We start from the raw sequence: 20,267 nt of genomic DNA on the forward strand, positions 1-20,267 counted from the left end.
TAGCTGATAATTATTTGCTCAGAAACAATGTGAAGCTGATAAATTCTTCATCCGGAATAACTTGTACACTTTGAAAGGTTCTTGAAATGTGAGAACTCTTCCAAATGTCTCATTTCTTGGTCAGTTTTCCTAGCTGGTTTGTGTCTTAACCTAGACAACTACAGATGTATGCTTCCTTCTTATTTTAACATTAGTTGGTAGTACAGTTCTATATTTAAGAGATGAGGAATTATATACATTATTTACATTTGACGGATATTTGTCCTCATCTTGTTTGTTGTTAACAAAAGGGCATATGGCGTAGTGGTTAAGAGCATGGGCTACTAACCCCAAGATTCCGAGTTCGATTCCAGGCAGTGACCTAAATAATAATAATAATCATAATAATAAATAACATTGAAAAATACCTTAGGAATGGGAACCCAGGTTCGAAATTTCCCCAAGACACCTGAAAAAGGCTAGAGGATATATCAGCCGAAACATTGTGTTGACAACAAACATCTGGAAGGGGCACTGGTCCATCACAGGATTACTCATTTTTGCCAGGTGAGTGGAACTGGAATGATATAAAATGAAGTGTTTTGCTCAAGAACACAATGTGTCGCCCGGTCTAGGAATCGAAACTACAATCTTACGACTGTGAGTCCAACACCCTAACCACTAAGCCATGCACCTCCACACCCAAATGATTGCTGTAAATGTACTCTACATATCTTGTAAAGGGGTTTGTGGATGTGTTGAAATATCATAGGATTGGGAAGAGCCTTTAGTCTTGTATTGTTGAAAACATGACACTCTCTCAGATGCTGGTGCCATGAAAATAATGCACCAAATACTCTCTGTAAGAAGAAGAAGCATGTAGCTGTGGAAATCATGTCAAAATAAAAGCAAACGAGTGAGACATGGTCCTGTGACCACAGCTAGGAGAGGTGTAACCCCAAACGAGAAAGTGCTGACTCAAATTATGAGGATCTATCTAACCCATGCTATCTTGGAAAAACCGACTTAAAATGATGATGACAATAACTCCAACACCCTCTCTGATTTTCATCTAGGTTTCTATTATGTGCAGTTCGTATGCACCAAATTGCTAAAGTTTGAAAATGCAGTTTGGAAACAATGTGCTACAAAATTTCTAAGAGTAGGCTTGAAATCAAACCCCCAAAATTAAATTTGATAAACGTCTTTCATGAAAAATGAAAAAACAAAAGTTACGCTAATGTTGTTTTGTCATTTGTTTTTTTTTTTTGCCAAATTCTGCCTACTTTTATTAACTGTGTAGCTTGGTTACGTATACTGTAATTGATCAAGAATTGTTAATAATGCAGAGACTATCTGTCAATTGACAATGAAACATTTTTTTTTGTTATTTTCTTGCTTCTGTACTTGTTTTATTATTTTTTTTGTAATTTTTTTTATTGCATACTCACAAACACACAATATAGTATAGCATGTGGGTGTTTGTTTTTTTTTGGGAAATAATTTCATTATGTTACATTTGCTGTAAAACGTCAGTGTCAATCAGTACATGTTAAGAAATTCCTACATGTGAACTTGAGGTAAACCAAGTGTATACAATAACATCTCACTTCTCTTGTACACTCAGCTGTTGAAAGTTGATTGTTTCATGTATTTAGGTACACTGTCTCACTGTAATTTTCCAATATTTCCGAAATTCTTATTTGTTTTTGTGACAGAAATTATATCATCATCATTATTATCATCGTCATTATTATTATTACTATTATTATTATTATTATTATTATTATTATTATTATTATTATTATTATTATTATAATTATTATTATTACATCAGAAAGAATGACTGAAAATATCCCATGTGTAATTGAGTTGGCTAACCAGAACACGTTTACCTCTTTGAAGCATGTGTATCTATTGAATTTGCATGAATTTCCTGAAAAATAATTTTCCTTGTGAGGGATGGTGATAGGGAGGAGATAAGCAGCGATAACTTTTGTGTTATTTTAATTAATAAAAACAGAACAGCTCGTTGGTTAGTTGACTCCTGTTGACTGTTGAAAATTCATGGTTTAGATATGAAAGGTACAGTTAAGTTTATCATCCAAAATGTTAATAATAATAATAATAATAATAATAATAATAATAATAATCCTACAATTACCGTACCAGTGATTGTAGGATCTCTAGGAATGACAAAAAAAAGGTACTGAGACCTATTTGAAAATGATACCCGGCTTACCATCCCTACATGAAATGCAAAAAATCGTGTTAACTGGAATGACTCATGTACTGAGAAGAGCATTATCGCTGTGAAAACAACATCCATTCATGAATTTATTTAATTATGAATTTTTTTAAATACATATTTTACCTGTGAATTTGTGTGTGTAAACTGGGAATGCATATAATGAGCTTCTCTGCCCAAGGTGTACGGAAAACACTCTGCAAGAAATGGTAGAAAATTTGAAGAAAGAAGAAAAAAAAAACAACATAATAATAATAATATGCTAAAACTTGTTGAAAAACATGAAAGACCAAAAAAACTTCACTCTATTCTGAAAGAGAGCAAAAAATTTGCTACTGATCTCTTAAATACCTACCAGATTGATCAGGCTGAAGGAAATGCGCCAACTGCTGCTGCAAAGAAAATAAAATTAATTGCAAAGACAAAAGCACATGAAAAATTAGCTAGCAGATGGGAAGAGAAACCTCTGCATGGCAAGTATGTGGCTCGTAGCAAACAAGCTGATGTCGACCAGAAACGCACGCATCAATGGTTACGAAGCTCAGGGCTAAAAGCAGAGAGTGAGGGTTTCATATTGGCTGCTCAAGACCAAAGCTTATTAACCCGGAACTACCAAGCCAATGTGATAAAAAATGGAGCTGACACAGAATGCCGATTTTGTAACGATGTGATTGAAACTATAGACCACCTAATCTCAGGGTGTAGAGTGTTAGCACCTGTAGAATATAAAGCAAGACATGACAGAGTTGGCCAGTATTTACACTGGACAATATGTCAGCATTATAAAATCAAAAGCGCTGACAAATGGTATAAACACCATCCTGAAGCTGTGACTGAGGGAGAAAATGTGTCGATTCTCCGAGACTTCCCCGTACATACCAACAAAACTATATAAGCTAATACTGCACCACCAGATACACTTCTGTCCCTGAGGTAACACTGTGCTCCTATTATTGTGCATACTGACAAGTGCTTATGCTCCCCCTGTTGGTATACCACATCAGTTTCTCTTGTTACGGGGGTTTAACTTGTTCCGAGTGCTTGTTCAGTTCTGCATGGTGTGTGCAGTGTGAGTTGTGTTATTTTATCAGGTATTAATCTTCTAGAATACGAGCTGCACAAATTGCATCGCTTTTTGATTGTTCGGTGTTTATTGTGTAGGGTGTGTGTGTTGTGTGGAAATGGTTCTGTTTGAGCTGTGTTATTAAATTGAATGTGTTAGGCGTAAGATGTGGGCTGTTCCAAACAAAGCAATTTTTTGCACATCATCATCATCATATTTTTCATCATTATCATCATCATCACCATTAACATCCCTATTTTTTTTTTTTTCTGTTTCCTTAATCCTTGCCTATCAGAGTGTGCATGTTCAAGATGCCTGTAATACAAAAACAACAGTACTTATTGAATTCAGAATAAGGATTGAATTTCCAGTAAATTCACATAACTAACTATAGCTTAGAGCATGGCTTATTTGTAGAGTATTTCTTCTTTTCTCTCTTTTCTTTCTTTCCCTCTTTCTCCTTCCCTCGATATATCAGAAATGCTTTGTTTTTATGCTTGTTTGTTTATAAGTTTTTAAAATTCCTATTGTTTCGATTATGTTGTCAAAGATAGATTTGTTCTCTCAAAAAATTATTTCTCTGAGAATTAAATGAATTTTATAAAAAAAAAAGATCTTTTTTTTTTTTTTTTTGGTTTGTGAATGAAGAGTGTGATTACCTTTTTATCGTTGAAGCTAATGACTGAAATAAGGAGAATATTTGAAAAGATGGGTAACCATAATGTAAAGGGAACAGAAAAGGTTTAGACATGGATGCATAGGTTAGAAGTTTGCTTCGCAACCATCTGCTCTCAGGTTCGACATTACTGCGACAGAGCTTAGGCAAGTGTCTCAACCGATGTGAGCTGGTTGACATTAATTGACAGAAACTATATGGGAACCTGTCAGTGTGTATGTGTGTGTATGTGTGTGTGTGTGTGTGTGTGTGTGTGTGTGTGTGTCTGTGTGTGCACGCACACATGAATACATGCCTCTGTTACTCCTCTCTTCGGCAACCAATGTGGATGTGTGTGTGGAGTTACCATTTCCATTTTATTGGCATGAAGCCACTTAATCTAAAAATGATATTGTGTTAACATTCCCTGGGAAGATTATGCGTTGTAGTTGTGAAGTTTTGAGCTGAAGTTGGAAATTAATGTAAAAGAAAAAAAGAACAAAGCAAAGCAAATCCTTTATTTAAAAAAACAGGTGAGGGTTGATAACACGAAGTGCATCTGGGTGTGAAAGTACTGCCTCAAATGTTTAATCATCCAACCCATACCAGCAGAATAAGGTGAGGCATCAAACAGGCACGTGTCCAAAGTAAATCTGCCTCAGCAAATTCCATTTGACCCATGGAAAAATAGATGTTAAAATGATAATGATGATGATGATGATATCTGCCTGCATATATACATATGTACATATACTTGTGTGTATGTGTGTGTATGCATGTATGTATGTATGTATGTATGTGTATGTAAATACACATATATATGCTTGCACATGCGCTTATACATATATTTATGGGTGTGTATGTGCATGGCATATAAAAGAAACCTAATCATTTATTCCCTGTAAATGTTACGGTAAATAAAGCTAATTAAATCCCCTTTCATGGTTGGTTATCAATGAATAGGTGATCAGCCCTGTTGACCTTTTCAGGGAGATTCTGATAGATATCCTTAATATGCTCCCTCCCCACCATCACCACCACCACCAACAACAACAACAACAACAGCAAATATATAAAAGAAAACAAAAACTTTAGCATCAGATCCGAGCAAGTGATTTCTAATCAGGTAATCTGTTGCTTACCCAGGCCCTGCTCATTCTTTCCCCCTCCCTGCAACACAAATACTCTCATACACATACTACACACACACACACACACACACTCTCTCTCTCTCTCTCTCTCTCTCTCTCTCTCTCTCTCTCTCTCTATCTCTCTCATGCAGAGTTTCTCTTGCATTTTCGCTTTTTCTTTTTAAAGTTTCTTCTTGTTTCGGTGCATTCAGCTCAGCAATGAACTTTATGAAAGCGAATTTTTTTACCACTGGAAAAGAAGATCCAAGTTTATATTTATGTAATTTAAGCTATTTTTTTGCAAGACAACTTGTGTCTGTGTAGTCTGTTGTCAGATCATTACTCTGCTGCTTTTATGGTAGATTGCTGTGAAAAGAAATAAAATAATAGAATGATAAGTCTAAGGTATGCTGTTGAACAAGTTCTTTAGTGCTGGCACCACAGTAAGTGTACCACATGCAGGTGAGAGAGGGGTTAACAAGAGTTCAGATTAAATACTTACTTTAAAAATATGTCTTGTCCCTTGGCATAGTTTAGTCTTCAGATCTTGTCTCTGGTTTCTGTCACCATTTGTCAGAGAGCATCAATGGAAGATTCTTTCTTGTAGTGGCCTGTTGCTACCAGATTGTATTGTTTCTTTTTTTTTTTTGTGCCTTTTGAGAAATGTCAAATAATTACATTATCAGCATCATAATCATTGTTGTTTAACGTCTGCTTTCCATGCTGGCATGGATTGGACGATTTAACTGAGGACTGGCAAGCCAGAAGACTGCACCAGGTTTCAATCCGATCTGGCAAAGTTTCTACAGCTGGATGCCCTTCCTAACACCAACCACACTGAGAGTGTAGTGGTTGGTGTTTTTATGTGTCACTGGCATGGGACCAGTCAGCTGGTACTGGCATCGTCCTTGCTCAAATGGTGCTTTTTATGTGCCACCGGCACAGGAGCCAATCAGGTGGTACTGTCATCAGCTATGACAACAACTTCACTTGCCTCAACAAGTTTTTGCAAGCGCAGTTTATTGCCCAATGATCGAAGGGTGCTCTTAAATGGGCCAGTTATGTTGCCCTAGCATATATCCTCCCTACAAATGAACAACTTGCAACCAAAACCTTCATGGTCTTTGGAACTGAGTGGACTGATAGCTCTATGTTGACCATATGATTGTAACATACTTAAATCGCATCTTACATCTTAGATCTTCTCTCAGGCTCTCAACTGTTGCTGACACTATATATGGCATAAAAGTCTCCTCTCCAGCCACTGAAGTTCTGACTACACATTCAGAATGCATGCACCTAAATATTCCTCATGGCCTCCAAAACAAGACCACCTAACTCACTTGTAAAACTTTGATTACATTGTGTCCTTCCCTTTTATCCATCTCTTTTTACTACAACTCTCTCAGCCCCTCCTTTCAACTAGCAAACAACATACCTTCATCACCCATTGCCTCCACATCCTCTTTTTTCTTTATGTTAACTGTCTCTCTTGCACCACCAAAAATTCTGTACCAAGTGCCATATATATATATATATATATATATATATATATATATATATATATATATATATATATATATGTATGTATGTGTATATATTTGTGTGTCTGTGTTTGTCCCTCCACCATCGCTTGACAACCAATGTTGGTGTGTTCACATCCCTCTTACTTAGCGGTTCGGCAATAGAGACTGATAAAATTAAGTACTAGGCTTACAAAGAATGAGTCCTGGGGTCGATTTGTTTTGACTGAAGGTGTTACTCCAGCATGGCCACAGTCAAATGACTGAAACAAATAAAAGAATAAAAGAATAAAAAAAGTTTATTTTTGAGCATATTCTTTGAACCTGACACCCCCCTCCTCACACACACACAGACACACACACACACACACACACACATTCTTTATAAGAAATAGAATGCTTGTTTTTTGTGGCTGTGGTTTAGTTTCACATTGTAACTTTTTCTATTCATTTTTTATCGGTGCTTTGAATCGACGTTTAGAATTAAGTTCCTTTTTGTGTTGGTTTTATCAAAGTTTTAAGAGTTTTATGTTTGAGAAACTCAAACATTTCTTTGCTAAACAAAAATGTTAAAAGAATCATTTTGTGCCAAAGATAGTTAAGTAGCTGTTAATTGGTTTTTTTCTTATCTAATCTCTGGCTGGCAATTTTGAGGGAAAGTTATATTATCTGATGCCTTCAACTGCAGCACTTAGCTAGGACTTCATTTTACCAACCCCAGAGCAAAGAAAAACAAAGTTGACTTCTGCAGGATTTGAAATCAAAATGTTAAGAGTGAAAATATATACCACAAGGCATTTTTCTGCTGCTCTAATTGTTCTGTCAATCCCACACCCTTTTGGGAGACATTCCGAGTTCAAATCCTTCTAAAGTTAACTATGCTCTTCATCTTTTCAGGATTGGCAAAATGAAGTACTAGTCATGTACTGGGGTTTACACAATCAACTTGTGCCAAAGTTAGAAACAATTATTATTATTGGTATTGTTGTTGTTGTTGTTTTTATAATTATTCAAAGGTGCCAAGCTGGCAGAATCGGTAACACACCAGGCATAATGCTGAGTGGTATTTCGTCTGCCTCTATGTTCTGAGTTCAAATTCCACCGAATTCGACTTTGCCTTTCATCCTTCTGGGGTCGATAAATTAAGTACCAGTGAAACACTGAGGTTGATGTAATTGACTAGTCCCCTCCTCCTCCAAATTTCAGCTTCTGTGCCTTTAGTAGAAAGGGTTATTATTATCATTCAAAGTCCACCAAGGTCGATTTCGCCTTTCTTCCTTCCGGGGTTGATAAAATAAGGACCAGTTGAGCACTGGGGTCAATGTAATCAACTAGCCCTCTTCCCTGAAATTACTGGTACTGTGCTAAAATTTGAAATCTTTATCATCATCGTCGTCGTCATCATCGTCATCGTCGTCATCATCGTCATCATCACTACCGTCATTAGTTACTGTTTTATCCTTATCTTTGCAGATTCTTGTCTTTTATCTCTGAAACTCAATATGTTTAGTCAAATGATGTTGGAATGATTAAGTAACCTGAAATAATATATTTTTTTGAATTTTTCCTTTTTCTTTTTTTTTTTCTTTTCTGATAGACTAAACAAATACTTATTGGCAACTGTATTGAATAAATCCCAAAATAATTTTCTAGTACCAGTGTCTATGACGAGATGTTTAACTTTGATGACTTAGTATCAAGTTTCAGCATCAATAAGAAATCATGACCTCAGCATCCAGATTCAAGTAAACATAGGCCCAGACATGAAGAGCATCTAATGTTTCTATTAACGCTGCTTAGTTCTAACCTGAAGTTTAAATAATGTTAAATGTTAATATGTTAAGGCTTGTCTAATCAATTTGCTGAGGCAAAGCAAGCAATAAAATTCGAAGTAAATTACTTCCAAAACATTGCTTTGTGTTCCTAAGTATTATTTTTGCTCCGTGGGTTCATTGATCAAGGAAACAGAAACCAATTTTAGATAAGGATGGTGATGATGATGATGATGATATGTAGATGAATAGTCCGGCTAAAATTATATATTTGATTTGACTCGTTAATAAAAAAGAAAAAAATTAAAGTAAAAGATAGCATGTATGCGAATGATTATCATCATCATCATTATCCAATGTTTGCTATCCATTCTGGCATGTGTAGGATAAGTTGCAATAGTCTGAATCAGTTATTATTGGAATTTACTGTCCTCCTTCATGGGTCAGAGAACCATGTATTACATGTTTGATGTGGTTTCTATTGCTGGATGCCTTTTCTAACACAAACTGCACTACAGAGTATAATGGACGCATTTTATTATGGCACCAGCCTTAGAGGAGTTGTCATGTCCTCAACAAGACTAAAGAGTTCTTTTAACCCTGCATTATCTCAGCTCATTTGTCCACAGCAGTGGTTCCCAAACTTTTTAGGTTGCCGCCCCCTTGCCCCCCCCCACTAACTTACCACCACAAACAGAGACCTGTTTCTGAAGCAAATTCAAAGCAACTGTATTTCACATATAAAACGTTACCTAATTAGCCTGTTATTTTGTTGTTTTTACATCAGTCACCCCCTTTTGGCTACCATATTATCACCCCACTTTTTTTCAACGCCCCCTTGAAACATTCCACTGCCTCCAAGGTGGGCGGTACTGCCCACTTTGGGAACCACTGGTCTTGAACATTCTGCTGTCTGTTTTCATAGCCTCAGTGTTAGTGAGTTTGTCTTGCATTGCATAAGGATAGACATTCCACACTACCTTATGTGGTGGTCATACCTTCAAGAGAGCCTGTCCAAGAAAGTGAAGGAGGAGAAAGACTAGGGATTGAAAGGGAGAAAGTGAAGAGACTAGAATAGAAGTGAGAGGGTGAGAGAAAGAAAAGGGGTAAGAATGAAGGGAAGAGAGAGAGAGAATTACTTGTTAATACAAATACAGACAGACAGACAGACAGACAGACAGACAGACAGACAGACAGACACACACACACACACACACACACATGCATACATATGATAAAATTCAGTTAATGGGAAGAGTTAGTGCACTTTACATTTTCTGTGTGTATATACCTCAAAATTCTTTCAATCATTTTGAATTATTCACGTGATTCTTGTTGGAAAAGTATGAGTCTGGTGTGTTTTAATTTGTCTTGGAATCACAGTCTCGTTTAATATCCGTTTGAAATAACATATGGTTTTATACCCAAGTTTGTTAGTGAATGAATTATTAACTATGTTTTGTTCAATCCAGATATATAGCATATACATTTGTAACATGTTTAATCTTTTCCAATAACTTACACTGCTGGAGGATATCAAATGCACAATTCTAAGAAGTAGCTTAATGATGTGTCTCATATTTTTGCAAACACTTGTTGCTATTGTGTGTGTAAGTATGAGTGTGCTTGCATTTATAAGTGTCTTTGTTTGTGTGTGTGTGTGTGTGTGTGTGTGTGTGTGTGTGTGTGTGTAAAGAGAATGGTGTCTGAGTTGTTTTTCTTTGCAAGAAATTATTAGTAGCTTATAAAAATATACACTGTGTTTATTAATCTCTCACCAGATGGAGTACTATTATTTGTTGATTTTACCTTCACAGAACAGTACACTATATATATATATGTACATAGGTTATATATATATATATATATATATATATATATATAACCTATGTACATAATATAAATATTTAAATATTACAAAACTTGGCTGTAAGAGAAATATAAAAGTAAATACATTCCTTCTATACTTTTGATGGCTGGGAAAAATAGAGAACTGAATCTCCAGACAGATTATTTTACAGTCCAATGGCTGCTCCTCAGAGAAGACATACCGACTTTCCTGCCCCACTCAACAGTGTAAGATATCTAACTATCGTGGCACTCTGTTGGTTGCAACGACAAGGGTTCCAGTTGATCCGGTCAACGGAACAGCCTGCTCGTGAAGTTAACGTGCAAAATGGCTGAGCACTGTGTACCCTTATCGTAGTTCTCAGGGAGATTCGCCGTGACACAGAGTGTTACAAGGCTGGCCCCTTTGAAATACAGGTACAACAGAAACAGGAAGAAGGAGCGAGAGGAAGTGGTGGTGAAAGAGTACAGCAGGGTTCGCCACCACCCCATGCTGGAACCTTCTGGAGTTTTAGGTGTTTTTGCTCAATAAACACTCACAATGCCCAGTCTGGGAATTGAAACCATGATCCTACGACCATGAGTCCGCCGCCCTAACCACTGAGCCATTGTACCATCACATCTAACTATAATATAAAGGCAGTCATAAATTAGGCTACCACCATAATGGACAACTTGATTTGAATATTTGCTTTTAATGGTTAGTCATTAACCAATCTATATATTGTGAAAACAGAATCACAGTTGACATTACAACTGGTTGTTCTGTGCTTTTGAAAGATCTGTGGGATACAAAATATCTTTTTTGAAAAACACCTATGGGTCAGTGACAGAAAGAGCATCCAGTCGTAGAATCCTGCCTCAAATGAGTCCCGTTTTAACCTATGTTAATATTTGGAAAACATTTTAATTGAATAGAGGAGTCTCTGGATGTATACATATATAACAGTTATTAAAAGATTCAGTCTTCAGATGCTTTTTTTCAGCACATATGCGTGTGTGTGATGGGGTGTATGTTCATGTCTTCTTTTCTTGATTGATGTAGCATTTTTGTTGTAAATGAGTTCCACCGTCATACAAGCAGTGTCTCATTTCCAATGTTCTACAAAGACATGTCTGGGCATGGGGGGGGGGATATTTCTTTGCAGGGAAAGAGGGTCAGGGCTGGCAACAGGGTGAGCATCCAGACATAGGAAACCCTGTCTCAATGACCTCTGTCTGGCCCTTGATAAGCACGGACAATCAGGCATTAGAATAATGCTCATGATGATGATGATGGTGGTGGTGATGATGATGATGATGATGATGATGATATATATACAGCCAATTTAACAACCTGCTATAGACTTTTAGCAAATCATTCTGAAATTAGAAGTTGTATTTGTATTCTTTTGTTTGTCTTTTATTCTCTTTCTAACTTTATTGTTCCGACAGAAGATTTGCAGCCGCCGCTTTAACACCATTAATGCAAATAATCCATTCTAAAACCAATCATTCCAGAACATCTTAAAGCAATAAAGATTATCTTCTTTCCCTACTATTAAGAATCACATGTGTGATTTTTATCTTCTCTGTTTTTCTGCTTCTATATACGTACACATGTCTCCTTGTATATGATATTATGATGCCAGTTTGAATGATGGTATGTATAAATAACCAACTCTGAATGAACAAACCTTATAATTTTCTCTAAAGTAAGAAAAACAAAACATAGCAGCAACAACAACATCAACAACAGCAACAATAATAATAATAATGACAAAGGGATTAAGTTGATTACATCGACTCCAGTGCGTAACTGGTACTTAATTTATCGACCCCGAAAAGATGAAAGGCAAAGTCGACCTTGGCGGAATTTGAACTCAGAACGTAACGGCAGACGAAAACCCTAACAATAATAATAATAATAATAATAATAATAATAATAATAATAATAATGATAATATAATAATGATAATAATGATGATAATAATAATAATAATGATAATGATGATGATGATGATGATGATGATGATGATGATGATGATGATGATGATAAATATGAAATAGGGCTAAAGGAATAAATTTACTTTCATGTAATTCTTTAATGCATATTGAATGGAATTTATTATTTGTTTGATTTCTCAAATTTATTTTATTATTTTTTTTTTCTTTAATTTAGTTGTTGAATTCAATAGAGTTATATTTTACTCGTTTCTTCTTTTAATGTTGAATCTTCCCTTGACTTTATTTATGGTCTTCGTTTCTCCAGTTCTATGTTATTCCCATTGATTTACTCTCAAAGCAATGAAGACTTTTCATAATTTTCTCTTTTCTTTTCTCTCTCTCTCTCTCTCTCTCTCTCTCTCTCTCTCTCTCTCTCTCTGTCTCTCCTAGGTTCTCTTCCCTTTGTTGGGAGATGTACAGAAACTTTCCAGTCGAGCGTCCACATGCAAGGAGGAGTCATCTACTGGTAATATCTTGATCCACCACTCGCGAGATACCGCAGAAAAGCAGTGGGCTGAAACACGGGTCCTTACTTTAGCTGGAGTAGCACGCACCTTTAACTCAAAGCGATCGATTTTGCAAACAATAGGTAAATGCTTATTGCTATTTCAGCTGTTATTATTTCTTTGTAGAATTAAAAGAAAAAAAGGCAGCGATCATATTAATTTTCAGCTTCTCCGACATTGGTGGTTGGGAAACTTGTGAGGAAACCATGATTCATGAGCTGTGACAGTAGGAGACGAAACAGCAATATATTGAGAGCAGAAACCTCATTTGAACACTTGGAAAAGATGGCACTCTGCAAAAGTCATCCAGGTGCCAGGTGATGTTATGAAACTGAACGACAGATTTGGTCTATGATACAAAGACTTTAAGGTCTCTCATAGGAACAGCTGGAATATTTTTTACTTATTGAAAATTACTTGTGGCATACTTAGATTGTTGAAAAAATCGATAATCGGGCCCCTCCAATTGATCTACATATTACTAATATTTTATTTACTACATATTACTAATATTTTATTTAAACAACCAAAGGGAAATAACCCATACCACCTGCAGTTTTTAGTGAAGTGATCAATATTTGATTCTTATGATCAGCTGACCTAATTCTGCATTTCACTTCTCAGTTTTGAACTGCTAAACATTGTTATTGTACTTCCTTGATTTGAATCTTAAACCTTAAAGATTTCATTCATACATTTCTATACATGCATACTTTTTTGAATGCCCTTTACTCTGATAATTCTGCATATTTACAGTTACACTTTTTCCATGACAGTAGATAGATTTTTTATTCCACAACTTATTTGTAGTGGCTTCATGCAGGCATATCATGGATTCGATCTTCGATTGCCTAATGTCACTTCAACAGAGCTTTTCTCACGGTAAAACAATAGCTCTTTTGTGAATGACAACAGTTATACATTTCCCAGATGCCTTCGCTAAGCAGAATAATGTCTTTGCCACTTGACCCTTCTAACTTCGTCTAGGCCACCAGGGGTTAGAATAGAGATAACAGACCTCCAACGAAATCATTTGTTCTCAACAATATGTCTATCCTTCTGGCTGCTTTTCGATAGTTGTAAAAACACGAACTCCGTAAGCTAAAGGCAGTTACTGAGAGCGACCATCAGTGACCGTGAATGTTATTATTGCACTTTCTTCATTTCATTCTTAAACATTAAACACTTCATTCATATATTTATACACATATATACTACATTTATACATTACCTTTAATAAATTAGCCTTCATAAAGTTCACCGTTCAAATGCCACGATGAGTCAGAGTACTTTCTTGCCAACCTCTGAAAACCTGTCTCGCAAACCTCCAACAATCTCTCCCTCCTCCAGCTGACAACTTTTTGTAATTTTTCTTGTGATGGAAAATACACTTTTTGTGGCAGTTATAAAGAAATTGCTTTCTTATATCAGAGTAATAAGGTGTTTCAATAGAACATGACCCCAGCAATTACCGGGCACACCAGCTAGTGATGCATATATACATCTTCACTTCATACCAAGGAGCTTCTACAAAGTCATGCAAAATGTTAAAAATAGCAGCCAACTTTCTGAGCTACACTATACTGTATTAAAATATTCAGCAATGTGCTCCTACAATTTCAATTCTTGAAATTAAGTCAGGGTGATCACAAATGGATATTTTTTGGATGAAGGCTTTCTCACTTAAATAATAAAACTAATTATATCAAGAAAGCAACAAGACGTTTGAACAAAAATGAAAAGAAGTTTAATTGAAAATTAAGTAAATTTCGAAACCTTTAAAATATATTAGTGCCACCAAACTTTCCCAAGTTTAGAAGAATTAGATCTTGGAATGTTTAGATTAGAAAGATATGTTATGCTTTATATAATTATGCTTTAGCATAATTTTGCTTAACCTTTTTTCAAAAAGTTTTGTTGATTTTAGCAAATCAGTAAGAAGTAAGGGTTGTGCACCAATTAATTGCATTTGATGCACCAACTCAAAATCTAAAGATGGACAAAATGCTCGTAATCTTTTTGCCTGACATGGTAATGATGCTGCCAGCTCACAACCTCAGATTGGCATTAATTATGTTGAGCCCTGAAAGAATGAAAGACAAAGTTGATCTTAACAGGATTTGAACTCCAGTTGCAGAGAGTCAGAACAAATGCCACAACATTCTATCCAACACTGCAACAACTACACAACTTCTACATTTAAATGGTATGAATATACATTATAAAGCTGAAAAATTTAAATCAGGGAATCACCATTCTCCATGTCATTTGACCCCTATTTTTCCATTTGTCCCTTATTTTCTACACTAGCATGGATTAGAGTGGACAAGTCATCACAGTATGAGTTAATTCTTCTTTGGAGTTACTACTCTCTTAAAGAAGTTGAAGGACGAGGTATCAATGGCCATACAAGAAATCAAGCAAGAAGGCCTGAATTAGCAGCAAATTGCTATATGTTAACATGCCAATGCCGTTTATGAATTATGTAGAAAAATGTAAAATGAAAATGCAAGAAATATCATAAATAAAGAACTTGTCTATCAGCTTCCCTTCATCACAATATTTCTTTTGTGCTATCGACATAAAACGTTGGAATTTATCAAGAAAATGGTGTAAATTCAAAACTGTTGAACAATAACATTAATATCCCTTCTCGCTTTAGTGTGCACGCAGTGTTCTGTTTCTGTAAATATGCAACACCACAATGATTGATTATACAGTATGCTGACTGTTAAGTTGTTATTTAACCCTAGGTCAGCTTTGACCGAGCAGACCAATGGTCAAAGATGGTCAAGTCAGGCCATTTCTGTCCTGGTTGTTGTTTGCTTTTGTTTATCTTCATTTATTTTTTCATTTATTTCATTTGTAGGCTCAGGAGTGGCTGTGTGGTAAGTAGCTTGCTTACCAACCACATGGTTCTGGGTTCAGTCCCACTGCATGCACCTTGGGCAAGTGTCTGCTACTATAGCCTCGGGTCAACCAAAGCCTTGTGAGTGGATTTGGATGACAGAAACTGAAAGAAGCCCATCGTTTATATGTATATATATATATGTGTGTGTGTGTGTGTGTATATGTTTGTGTGTCTGTGTTTGTCCCCCCAACTCCGCCTGACAACCAATGCTGGTGTGTAACTTAGCGGTGTTCGGCAAAAGAGACCGATAGAATAAGTACCAGGCTTACAAAAAAATAAATCTTGGGGTCAATTTGCTCGACTAAAGGCGGTGCTCCAGCATGGCCAGAGTCAAATGGCTGAAACAAGTAAAAGAATAAAGAGTTATTAGTAATATTGCTAAGCAAAAATAAAAGTGGATGGATTTCAGTGAATGCATGTGGCGTATTGGTAAGGGTGTTACACTTACGATTGTGAAATCTTGGGTGTCAATTCCCAGGCCTGGCATTGTGCCCTTGAGCAAAACACTTCATTTCAAGTTACTTCAGTCTGCTCAGCCGTAAATGAATTCCAACAATAGCTGGGAAGTTAACCCTGTGACAGATTTGCAGCCCCTTTAAAGTGGGGATAGCTGTAATCTCATTCCTTATACATCATGGAAAGCAGGTTAAGTTTTGGTGTTAGGAATCATTCGTTCATGAGAGAAAAATACTGTAATACACCTCAGCTTACAATATCCAATTTTCTTTCTTTCTTTCTTTCTTTCTTTCTTTCTTTCTTTCTTTCTTTCTTTCTTTCTTTCTTTCTTTCTTCCTTCCTTCCTTCCTTCCTTCCTTCCTTCCTTCCTTCCTTCCTTCCTTTCTTTCTTTCTTTCTTTCTTTCTTTCTTCTTTTCTTTCCATTTCTATGCCAATCTCACAGAGCCCCTTTCAATCCTTCGAGTCAGCACATATGCTTTAGCAAGTTTGATTTCGTTTCACTATACCCCTGGAAGAGGCAAAAGGTGGGAGCTGTGTGGTTTAGTGTTTATGGCTGTAAATGATGATGTCTGTGCCAGTTAAAGAGCCATGCATACAAACCCATGTCCCACCCACTTTTACATGTTCTAGGCATATATATATATATATATATATATATATATATATATAATTGCAGCGTAGAAGGTGTTTATAAGCCATTTAAGAAACACACAAAAACCGTTAGATTCACTTCAATATTTAAATTTAATTTGCCAAAATATTTTTGTCGCTTTGAGACCGCGACCTGTTCACTGACAAAATTCCGTGCTGCATCTCAGAATTTTGTTAGTGAACAGATCATGGTCTGAAAGTGACGAAAATATTTTGGCAAATTAAATTTAAATATTGAAGTGAATCTATTGGTTTTTGTGTGTTTCTTAAATGGCTTTATAAACACCTTCTACGCTGCAATTGTTTTCATTCCAGCACACGATCTCAGATCAGGTCGCTTGTTACGCAAGTACATCTCCATAATATATATATATATATATATATATATATATATATATATATATATATATATATATATATACAACAGGCTTTTTTCAGTTTCCTTCTACCAAATCCACCCACAAGGCTTTGGTCAGCCCAAGGCTATAGTGGAAGATACTTACCCAAGATGGCACACAGTGGGACTGAACCTAGAACCATGTGGTTGGGAAGCAGGCTTCTTACCACACAGCCATGCCTGTAATTTTATATAAGAACATTTCGTTATGTTCTAAGATACTTGTTCAATTTGGAAATTACTGTAAATATTAGGTATTTCAATAGAAGCAAACTGAATTTTTGATTATTTGAAAAAATTATAGAAGCACAGTTTATTTCTTTAGAAATATGGAATCAAAAGAACCAAGTGTGTAAGTTGTGGTGTGAGAGCAATTTGTGTGCTGTTTCTAACAGGTGAAATCTTCACCTGGAGATTTCATTGTTGGCTTCTTCATAACAGTTTATTACCTATGGCAATTCAGGTGGCAGTGTATTTTAGTTTATCACACCATTTAAAAACAATGGTGTCTTTGGAAGTCATCATTTTTATTATGTCTTCTATGTTTTCGTTAGTTTACTAGCTGGGAGGTAAATATTTTATGAAAATTGCTTTTTAATTGTTCAATTTAGTTACCAATAACTGAACATAACAAAAAATGTGGAGTTTTTGTTTAATTTAATTTTTTTTTTTCTGTAATAATTTCAAGTGGAATACAAGTACAGAATGACCAAGCCATTTATCAGTCTATGGGAGCGAATAAACAATTCTTTTAGAACAAAGATTTGTGCCCTTTGTTAGTCTGGATTATAGCATGGCTCTTATCTGAATGGTATTTTAGCTGTTTTGAGAGGCTTGTCTATCACTGTCACAAAATTTTTTGTGTCAGGAGTTATATACATATGTGATTAAACACACACACACACACACACACACACATACACGTGTGCATGTGTTTAATGTAAATGTGAATAGATTGGCTCAGGTATGATTGTGTGATTAAGCAGTTCATTTTCCCAGGTGCCTGTACCACATAAAAAGCACCCGTGCTGGTGCCACATAAAAGCACTCATGCCAGTGCTGTGTAGTGGCCTCCTGTATACTCTGTAAAGTGCTTGGCATTAGGAAGGGCCTCCGTCCATAGTGACAATGCCAAAACAGACATGGAACCCAGGCAGGTCTCTGGCTGACCAGCTTCTATCAAACTGTCCAACCCATGGCAGCATGGAAAACGGACATCAAATGATGATGATGATGGTTCTGGGTTCAATTCTATCTTACTGCATAGCACTTATGACCAGTGTCTTCTAACCCAACTATGCGCTGACCAGTGACGTTCAGTGATATTTAGTAACCAGGATCTTCAGACGCCAATTATGTATGTCAGCATGTAGAACATTTGTTATGTGATGATGACGAAGATGATGATGTATATGTATGTACGCATGATCAACAGAGGACGAAAACCAATTCATTTGAATAGAAATCCCATGTGGTTTTTTACATCTAAGTTGTCTCCTTTTATGTCAGTATCCACTGGAGATTATGCATCATACGGTTATACGATAATTATAAAATAAATACCAGTCGAAACACTAGGGTTGATGCTCCAGGTTACAGTTCAATGACTCAGACAGAAAAAGAATATAAAACGAATATAGCTAATCAATGAAAATTAACTCGAAAAAATATGAAACATCTAAAGACTTGGTATTTTGCAGAATTAAATTATTTATTCCAAGAACACCATAGTAGTGTATAATGGCTTTTTGACTTCATTTTTCTAATTCTCCCTATCACTCTGTGTGTGTATTTATATATACATACGTATATACATACATACACACATATATATATATATATATATATATATATATATATATATATATCATCATCATCGTTTAACGTCCGCTTTCCATGCTAGCATGGGTTGGACGATTTGACTGAGGACTGGTGCAATCGGATGGCTACACCAGGCTCCAATCTAGTTTGGCAGAGTTTCTACAGCTGGATGCCCTTCCTAACGTCAACCACTCAGAGAGTGTAGTGGGTGCTTTTACGTGTCACCCGCACGAAAACGGCCATGCTCGAAATGGTGTCATTTATGTGCCACCCGCACAAGAGCCAGTCCAGGGGCACTGGCAATGATTTCGCTCAAAAACCCTACAAGGCCAGTCAGGCGGTACTGGCATATATATATATATATATATATATATATATATATATATATATACATACAATAGAACCTCAGTTTTCGAACAACTCGGATCATGAATAAATGTGCTTTATGTATATTTATATCTATATCTATCTTTCTATCTATCTATCTATCTATCTATATATATATATATATATATATATGTATATATATATATAAAGCACGAATTATTCGTGATTAGAGTTGATCGAAAATCGAGGTACTACTGTGTGTATGTATATATATATATATATATATATATATATATATGTATATATATATATATATATATATATATATGTGTGTATATATGTATATATATATATATATATATATATATATATATATATGTATATATGTATATATATATATATATATATATATATATATATATATATATATATATATGTGCATGTGTGAGCACAGGACGTCACAAAATGTGTACTACAAAAAAGTACGAAGCACGAGTACATGGAACATGAACTGTTCTTTCGAACAATGAAAGACACAAATGGAAAACAAAACAAGCGACATGAAGAACGACCCTTCATCAGATGTTGGCTGTTTTTCTTGTCTCATATTTCGAGCATTTAACAACAATATACACTTTCGATAAAACAGTTGCTCCCGCAAAATAAATTAAATAAAATTTGGGATTTTGCGGCAGGTCAAAATTGGTAACACAATATATGTGTGTATGTGTATGTATGTATATATATATATATATCTTGTGCCAGTGGCATGTAAAAAGCACCATTTGGGTGTAGTCAATGCCAGTGCCACCTGACTGGCCCTCGAACCGGTGGCACGTAATAAGCACCCACTACACTCTCAGAGTGGTTGACGTTAGGAAGGGCATCCAGTTGTAGAAACCTTACCAGATCAGATTGGAGCCTGGTGCAGCCTCCTGGTTTGCCAGTCCTCAGTCAAACTGTCCAACCCATACCAGCATGGAAGTAGACGTT

The 20,267-nt window shown here is 35.8% G+C and overlaps 1 protein-coding gene across 1 annotated transcript in view; it reads left to right on the forward strand.

Moving 5' to 3' along the window:
- The window catches only part of LOC106883236 (protein MON2 homolog), a 704,123-nt gene that overhangs the window by 531,540 nt on the left and 152,316 nt on the right, over window positions 1–20,267 (forward strand). The window contains exon 24 of the mRNA XM_089360635.1: window positions 12,595–12,793. Within this exon, the coding sequence (XP_089216761.1) occupies window positions 12,595–12,793 (199 nt within the window). The remainder of the gene's footprint in view (window positions 1–12,594; window positions 12,794–20,267) is intronic.

Source organism: Octopus bimaculoides, chromosome 11 (genome assembly GCF_046866305.1).
Source record: "Octopus bimaculoides isolate indiv1 chromosome 11, ASM4686630v1, whole genome shotgun sequence".
NCBI lineage: Eukaryota > Metazoa > Mollusca > Cephalopoda > Octopoda > Octopodidae > Octopus > Octopus bimaculoides.